This window comes from Lytechinus pictus, chromosome 18 (genome assembly GCF_037042905.1).
Source record: "Lytechinus pictus isolate F3 Inbred chromosome 18, Lp3.0, whole genome shotgun sequence".
Classification (NCBI taxonomy): Eukaryota; Metazoa; Echinodermata; class Echinoidea; order Temnopleuroida; family Toxopneustidae; genus Lytechinus; species Lytechinus pictus.
The window spans coordinates 22,332,437-22,341,827 of NC_087262.1; the positions used below are offsets into that span (position 1 = coordinate 22,332,437).

Here is a 9,391-nt window from a genome sequence, read left to right on the forward strand (position 1 = left end):
CGTTGTAATTGGATCCCGTGGAAATTACTTGGATGATTGTGTGACATTAATGTGATGGCGCCAAACCTCTTGAGATGTTTGTATCCTGAATGTTAAGAAGTTCAATTTAGTGCTGTTGGAAATGACGTAACTGCTGATGACACATTTCTTTTCTTCCTTGTTATTGTAGTTAAGTCCGTCCTTCTATTGAAAAACAGATTTTCTGTACATGTTTAGGGGCTACTTGTACCATTTTTGTGTCAAATCATTGAGTAGTTTTTTTGAGTTGTTTTTAGGGCTAGTTACAAGGGCTATATTTTCATTTGGGGGAGAATTGCCGTTTGCGTCCATGTTTCATTTTTCGTTTTTGTCACCCCAATTTTTCCTTTTGTCATAAACTTTATGGCAATCTACTGGGTCTCCTTTGCAATTATTTTGTTTAATGGTAGGAATCATCTCCACTATTTCTTTAGAATTCGCAATCTACTGCCTACTTTTTCAGTTGGAAAAGTTTGAAATTTGAATTTTAACAGTATATTTCTGTGGTCCTTCTCCAAGAAAGAATGAACCTTGTTGAAAGTTTGACTTGACTAAAACTTCTAAGATTCACAGTCATTGAAAACTACTGGACGTGGAGGTATGATTCACGGAATTGTTGATTTCTTAAAATGAGGCGAAAGTTGTACAGACATTAGTTTTCTCCTTCAAAGAAGTCAAAGTAAAAAAAATAGCTTTAGAATAGGATCTACATAAGAACCGAAAATGATAAGTAATAGATACGATCATGAATAGTCTGAGAAAATACACCAGATTAAATATAACTTTTATCATCTAACATAACTCTTCTTGTTTATTCTATGATTAAGACCACTTGTCCTGATGAGATTCTAATGTTTTGACAGAGCGATGTTTACCCTTGTTTTCTCTTCTTCTTTCTCTCTATATAAATGCCCGACGGCTAGGTAATGTGCCAACAACATGACTCACTTTCCTGCGGTCGTCGTCGGGATAACCCGACGCAGAAGACATTTCAGGTTTTATTCTTAGCTGAGTTTTGTCATGCCCAACTTATCAAAGCATGTGTGGGACTGGGGAGGTCCCCATTTTTGTTTTGGTTTGATCTAGCTTGGATGGAGTGTGGGAGGATGCGTGTTAAATGATTGCCCGTGTGACGGAGAATTTTCTTTTTAAAGATCAGTCCATAGGATGCCTTTTGGGAGTTGAAGTCAAGTTCTGGATGCAGCGTTGGAGTGGATTTACAAAATAATGTGTCAGTTAATGAGGTAGGCCTATTGCCAATTTGAGTATCTTTAGGGATCAGCTGATTCTCAGAATATGGGATAAGATATGTAATGCTTCACATGTAATTATTTCTAGTGGCGTATTGATTACACTACCATTCTTTATTAGAAGTTGAATGTTTGAGTATCCGTTGAGGGCCAGTGGATCTTCAAAGAATGAGCATCACCCTTTTCCAGCATTTTTGTGGGGGAAAATCAGTAGAAAGGAGAATCGAAGTGAAACTTTTAGACTAGAGGAGGATCAACATGTATCTTATTGTTTGAAGTGAGGTCTGGAACAGAACATCAACACCATGCAAGTTTCATTGAATATAAAGTGTTGTTTTTATAAGGTTCTGCCAGACTAGATGGGCCTTATACTATGGCTCTAGAAATGGACCCCTCTAAGTTTTACAGACTCTGGTAGTTGATTTTTTTCTGAACTATTTAGTTTCCACCCAGATATTAGGACCTGGATGTTACGATAAGCAGTCTGGATAATTTTCTTAGCCCATGAAGATATATGTCGAGCTTGCTTAGAGTTTTGGATGCTGTCCAGTTGATCTAAAGTGCTACTTTTATGAATGAGGAAAGTATTGCCAGTTTGCCTATCACTCCCAGTCAGCAAAGATAAAATGAATATTAGCTGATCCTCTGTGTTCAGATGACGTCAATCATACTACATTCTCTCAATTATCACACAACAGGAGATGGCTAGTTTTGGTAATTGGCGATTACATAACCTGCGCGGAACTTTTGGAACTTTTGTACGGAAATGCTTACAGCATATTTCAACATAAGACCTGATCGTGAGCTGTACATCCTGAAAGCATCTCTTTTAACCTTACTTAGTGTCGTTCCCCCAAGCTACTGCTCCATGTTGGAAAGATGAGTGTGAAGCCATAGCTTTCCAGTACCAGATGGTCCCTGTTCACAGACTATTTAAATGAAAAAATATCTTTGAGAAAGTTAAAAAGTGGGCTTTTGTCAGAGGAAGCATTCATTAAGTTTTATGGTCAATCTATCACTATCCAATTGTCCCGTAGCAAGCCTTGCGAAGAGAAATTATTTTTGTCTTGCCATCTGGCCCTGGCCTGGTTATTCATGCAATCTGTAGAATTCTAGGCAGTTGATAGGTCAGCTTTGACATCCATGTCCAGCAATGTCCAGTGGTGACCCATCATGTTATCACGTTCTTTCAAGATACATTGCACCATGTGATGACCAGCAGAATTGCAAGTATGGCATTTGAAGTTTGGCATTTCAAGTGTGCTTGATGTCATGGGCAGAATTGTAAATCTTTAATGTTGTTGGGTACTTGTTCAGCAAGGTCCTGCAATGACCATCAGTTCATCAGGTTTAGGAAAGAACATATTTGCTGCATGATTGATAGTCTTTATTTCTTTGCCATTGGACATCTAGTGAGTTTCTGAAGTTGGTTTGATGATGGGCAGAATCATTAGTCATTAATGTTGAGAACCTTGTTTTGGATGTCATGTCTAGCAGTGTCCATTGATGACCATCGTTTAGTCACGTTCAGCTATCATTGTGAAGAATACCATTCCATTTATTATCTCCTGAAGAGATGAAACCATGCATATTTTTGTGGAGCTATTAAAGGTCAAGTCCACCCCCAGAAAATTGTTGATTTGAATCAATAGAGAAAAATCAAACAAAAATAATGCTGCAAATTTCATCGGAATCGGATGTAAAATAAGAAATTAAGAATAAGAATTTTTAAATTTTGCTTATTTTTTACAAAACAGTTAAATGCCTAACTCAGCGAAATGCAAATGAGAGAGTCAATGATGTCATTCACTCACTATTTCTTTTTGTTTTTTATTGTTTGAATTGTACAATATTTAAATTTTTACAGATTTGACAATAAGGACCAACCTGACTTAACCATAAACTGTTAAAATAATGGTAATTCCACATGTTCAGGGAGTAATAAAATTTTGTTTCACATGACAATGAGGAGAAAATTAGAAGTTTTCCTATTTCATATAATAAAATACAAAAGAAATAGTGAGTGGGTGACGTCATCAGTCTGCCAATTTGCATAACGACCAGGATGTGAATATAACTGTTTTTGTGAAATTAAGCAAAACTTTATAATGCCATAACTTTCCTATTTTACATCTGATTTTGATGAAATTTTCAGTGTTTTACTTGTTGGATTTTTCTCCTTTTATTCAAATCAACTTTTTGGTGGGGTGGACTTAGATCAATGGGCTTGCCCTCAGTTGATCTGTTTTAACCTGACATAGTGTTAATCATGGATAATTATAGTTCCATCCTTTATAACAACAGAACACCTGTCTCTGTATTCAGTGCCTTTGAAAGTTTCAGATTTCTTTGAAGAAGTTTATGTAACTGTCAAAGGTTTATAATAAAGTACTGGCATTATTCCATCCATTACCTCTATGTTTCTGTTCCTGTCCTATGCTGGGCATGTTATTGGACTACACTTCAAGATTTTTTCTAGATAAATTTGGCTTGTTTTGGAGGTAAATATATAGTTCCATTTGTTTACAAAATGGATGAAATAGAGTTCTGAATGATAGATTTTATTTGGTACTTTTCATTTTCAATCACTGATAGAGAGGTATGAGGGCACACATATTGCATGACTTCATACCACAATGTTACAGATTGAAGGGAATTTAAAAAAAAAGCAATAACCTGCCCATCTTATCTTCATGGTCGTAACAAAAGAAAAACATGAACTTTTGCTAGATTACCTATTAGATATAAGGGGCACGTCAAACATATATTGATATGAATTGAAGTTGACCAGCAAAACTTATTGCACAATGTTATTAATTAAACAAGACGTCATCCGATGACAAGTTCAGACCTCATGTGGGTGTTTCTGAAGTATTGTTGGTGTTTTGACCAAGGATTAACACAAGTGTGGGATGTCCAGTAATGTCATTTAATTAATCAAAGTGACCGCTCTGATGGAATATGGCCAACTGACCACACTTCTCTGTCAGAGGAAAAACTCAAAAGGACACGCATGTCACAGCTGTAGTCAGACAAGGTGACTTGGCAAATGACAGGGGCCGAATGCAGTATCTTACTCGTATACTTTCTCAGCTCCGAGTTTACTGTAACCATGCCACCGGTCATTAATATGTTGACCGATTAGACGACCTTCAGGTGATGTCATGTTGAAGAATCATTAACCACATGAAGAGCATCCGTTTTTATGCTTGACCGGGAGGATGTCTTGAAGATCTTAAATAATCATTGCAGTTCGTGACAGTTTTCTTTATGATTTAGTTTAAGTAAAAGGTGGTAAATATCTCAGACACCCTTCAAAGTGATTGCTGGAAGAAACAGTTTGTTTCATGGACTTGTTTGTTTGGGAAAGGATTTCTAATTCATGTTGGTCAAAGTCACAAACATCTTTCCAAGTGACTGCTCAATGCTGGAACATTTTATTTCATGGATCATTTGTATTTGGATCAAACTAATGAGAGCATTGTTATGCATCTGTAATTGCATCTTATAATGTTTGCCAGAAACGTTGGAGGTCATCCTTGTTTAATTTCTTTCTTTAGCAGATTACTTCATGAATTCTTTGTAATATTCTACATTTATTTAATGCATTTACCAACTTTTTAAATGCCAGATTTATCTTTGCAAATATCACTTTGATATGTGTCGGACTAGAGTTACAGGATCATTAAATGGAACAGATAGTAGGATTCGGAGTGTGAAATCACAATCATCATTTTGGAGTGTTTGCCAAGACATTGAAGCATCTATGCATCTTCCTCTTGGCATCTGAGAGTCTGTGAACTTTTAGTCAAGATTGGCTATTTGAAGAAGTGCCAAAGACACAAAATATCTCCATCATCTCCTTTTTTGCAAGGTGACCAGAGGATATCCTGGAGTTTAATTATCAGTGATTGTATTTCAATACGTCTGTGATTGTATTTCAATACATCTTTTTGTATTCTATTCTGACTTAGAATCTGATGAGAAGAGTGGTTATTCAACTCTTCTTTATATGTTGTATTATGCCAGCTCATAGCCTTATCGATGTTACATATGGAAGGAAGTATGAGACAAAACAATTTTCAGGGTTTATATTCAAAAGGATATAGTGCTAACGTAGCACTGACTTGTCAATTCTGTAGTTCTCATTTGTTTGATATAAATGAAATCACTTCCTCCCATAATCATTAGGTTATGATTAGGGATTATGTGAAAACATCCTGAATAGTTTATTTCAATTACTCACTGGCTTGTTACTGATTATTTTGATGATACATTATCAAAGTCATTGCTTTTAATATCATTCTACAATCATGGACTAGTTGTTATCATCAGTCTTTAATTGATAATTTACAAACCTTGTGTAGGAAATCGGGTCGCTGGCTCATTAACAAAAGAAAGTTTACAATTAATAAATGTGTACAATCTCTGTGTTGGTTAAACATTAGTAGAAGTTGATTATCAATAGTAGTACCTATATTTGCACATCACATGCCAGATAGAATTAATCAGTTAAATTTGGAAATGAACTCTTAGTAAAACTTCTCAGTGAATCCCCATTCAAACAAAATTGTGTCCATCATTGAATTTTATTGTTAGGTAGGACAAGTTTGGACATTGAACTCTCATGGTGATTCCCACTTGACCTGGAAAATTGACATTCAATTAATGATACCGGATGTTAATGAACATAATCCTTCCACTGTTCCTTCCTGTCTTCTCTCACTCGATAATGATAATCAAATCAGTCGATCAACACAAATTAGATAGGAAGTGTTTCAACTATTTGTTAATATAAGTTCATTTGTGCAGGGTTAATTGGAAGAATGCATTGAGAATCTGTAAAGAGTGATAATTCAGTTATCTGGCTGGCTCTGTAACACAAACTTAGCAACTGATCATAAAGAAGAAATTTTCATGAAAATGCGAAAATCAATCATACCATTAGTCAGTAAGCTTTGTGTTACTGGACTCTTACTGATTAAACAGGGGAGATAAGTAGTGCACTGCTGTGTTGATTAGCTCATAAAATTCATTTATATCGGTAGTTCAGCTATGACCAATGTTAAGGCATATAGACACATGATTTTTCATAAAGTTGGTGTACAAAGAGTATTCTAGATGTGTCTCTCTGTGCCAAGATAATTTGCCAACTACCTATGGATATTATCTTAGTGTTGGATATGTTTTCAAAGGACCAATTGTTCAAAGGATATGGTCTACTCTTATTCCAGTAATACCCAAATTTCTTACTGTCAATGGCATACTCCAATCTTCCCTCTTTTATTTTGTGCTACAGACCGGAAGGAATGCACCCAATTCTCTCAAAGGCATAACAAACAATTCTATTACCTCGTATCAATCAAAACTGATGAGAGCCAACCCCAAACTTGTTTACCCTTGATACTACTTCCACATCAGTAGCTGATGACGAGCCCAGACCTCGTTCTCCCCATCTCGCACTTCTCTCCTCAGAGCAGTGTTGCAGAGGTGGTGGAACCTTCATCTGTCGCCATGGTGACCCCTCCACCTTCCCCCTCCAAAGCCGCAGGCTCCCCATCCCCTTCCGCATCCTCAACTGTGACTCTTCTAGAAGGGTTAGGTGAAGCCCTCATCTTCGTCCTCTACGTTCTCTGGGTTCTTCTCTCGTCATGTGCGGTGTTTCTCTTCAGCTCCTCCCAGGTCGCCATTACCACTCTTCAGAAATGTAGACTTGCCTGGGAGTCTGATAAAACTAAAAGTTCAAAGGAAGAGGGTAAGACAATGGGAGGTGAAGGGGAAGAAAGTGGGCCACTTGTAGGGGCAGATGATGGTGGAGATGGGTTAATGGGTGAGCTTGGTAAAGACTCCGGAATAGCATTAAACAAAGGTGGGAGAGGAACGGGAGAAGCAACAGAGAGTGGATTCTTCGAGGACAAGGATGTTGGAAAGCTCTTTGAAACTTGTGATGGTGAGGAAATCCTGAGAGGCGCAGCATCTGCTGGAATTGGTGGTAGTGGTTGTTGTGTTGACAGCAGCGTTGAAGTGATAACTTCAGCTCCAGAGGAAAGCATTGATGGAGATTGGATCCAGACCAAATACGATGATGAGAGTGGAAGCTGTGAGGATTTATTGGATGTTAACAGAAACTTACGGATTGGAGGAAGGAATCATAGGAAGCTGTTTGGAGTAACCGGTCGTGAGGATGATGATGATGATAGGGATGCGGTTGATGAAGAGGTGGTAAGCAGATCAGACTCAGGAATCGAGATGATGGAGCCTGATAAACCAGTAGATTGCCAGGTGAGTTTTAGAAGTGTAACTGTAAATAGGGGTTTTCACACCCGCTTGATCACAAACATACCTGTAAATTATATTTTTACATTCACACCTGCCTGAACTAGAAAAAGTTGTAGTTTGTGACTGCATCAAGACCCACATTACCATGGCAAACAATGCACATTCTTCTGGCATTGCATCAAAAGTTCATGTAATTTGAATTCACATGACAATTACATGTATTCCTGTTTAACTTGGTTAAATACCTATAAAAATTCTTATGGCTTTGAAAAGTGGCTATTTGTAGGTATTTCCTCCTCCAGAATATCTTGAGTACTTTGCTCCCACACAGGCAAAATATCAGGTATTTGTTGTGATATGGCGGATGTGAAAGCATATATTCTGTACTCCATGGCCTTGTTTGATTTTTATTAATTTGACTCAAACTTGGTATGATATTGATCTCAACTGACCACTCAAAAGAAAGCTGTAGAGATCGATCTCAAACTGAGTTTGTTTTTAATCAAAAGCTAATCTCTAATTGACCCAGATGCTGAAAATGATTCATAGCAACTTGGATTATTTTGAGCTGTTCAGTATAAGTAAGTATCTTGATAATACACATGTGTGTTTGTCTGTTTGTCTGTCTGTTTGTTTGTTTGAATGGATATTGGAAGTGTCTGCTTATGAATGAATAGAGAGTATCATTGTGTCACTGTGGAATATTCATTATATGTCTTCATGTGCTATTCTTATAATTGTTTGTTTTATTCTCACATGTATTTAAATGTGTCCTTTGTTGATAAATGTCAAGGTAAGTTATATCCTCATTATTTTTATTCAAATACACAAGTCCATTTCTGATCATGATTTCATGAAATAATATATTTTTTCCAATGCATGATTGTGATTTGTATGTTCAATTATTTGAATGATTGTACTCTTTCCTTTTCAGATATTGTCCGAAAAAATATAAATTCACATTGATGTTAATGCAGGAATAGAATGTTCTTATATTTTCTCTTTAAAGCAATTATTATTATTATCATTTTTTTTTACAGTAGACAGTATTGTGGCAGGGAAATTTTGTTGTTTTCTCCTCAGGTGATGCAGACATTTCATTTAATTCTCCTTAGTTTGTTATGTGTGTAATTGTTTTGAATACCCATGTTTAAGTCTTTTTTTAAAAACTCATCTTGGAAAAAGTGCCCCTATCGATGGGTTTGCACCAGGTAGAGGTAGCATGTAGGAGAGTAATATTGATTATCTTTATTTCAATTTATCACAATGACCAGACGTGGTAGCAATGTGGTAGAGTGTCCGCCACATGAACGGAAGGTTGTGGGTTTGATATCCAGTTGAGTAACACTGACTAAAGACTGATAAAATGGGACCTCCTGCCTTCTTGTTAGGCGCTAGGCGTATTAGAATGGAGAAGGGTAATAGTAACATATTACTACTTTACTTTACTTTACTTTACTTTAATCCAACGATGCTTGTAGGACTATGCCTGTTCATCGGTCCAAGGGAATAAACTATATGGTTACTTGCATGTTATTCAGGGCCTGCTTGGAGAGCAGTTCACAAGAGCTGAAGTGGCTACCCTGGGTAAATAAGAATGATTATATTTATTATTATTACCAACCTTACTCTACTACACACGCAGACACCTGAAACCGATGATTGGTCCAAACTTCTCTGAATCTCCTCTGCAAATGTGAACGCAGGGTAAATTTCCCCTTTTCACGATATGCCTTTACAACATATCACTCCAGCTGATAATTAAGAGGGATGACAAGGATGGGATAATTAAGGTAGAGGAGGAAGTTCTTGTTTTCCAAAGGACAGGAATATACACCAACCAT

General features: G+C 36.8%; 1 protein-coding gene across 1 annotated transcript; it reads left to right on the plus strand.

The window, feature by feature from the left end:
* Window positions 1-1,049: 1,049 nt before the first annotated feature.
* LOC135157451 (uncharacterized) lies at window positions 1,050-9,142 on the plus strand. The gene is made up of 3 exons (XM_064112798.1): window positions 1,050-1,262; window positions 6,568-7,550; window positions 9,029-9,142. Exons 2-3 carry the CDS (start codon window positions 6,696-6,698, stop codon window positions 9,140-9,142), a joined length of 969 nt encoding a protein of 322 aa, XP_063968868.1. The 5' UTR covers window positions 1,050-1,262; window positions 6,568-6,695.
* The last annotated feature ends 249 nt before the right edge of the window (window positions 9,143-9,391 follow it).

Bases quoted from the DNA above. Each gene is read 5' to 3' on its own strand.
- LOC135157451 (XM_064112798.1), top strand. From the start codon at position 6,696: ATGACGAGCCCAGACCTCGTTCTCCCCATCTCGCACTTCTCTCCTCAG. The intron at 7,551-9,028 runs GTGAGTTTTAGA...CGATGCTTGTAG, and splicing joins ATAAACCAGTAGATTGCCAG to GACTATGCCTGTTCATCGGT.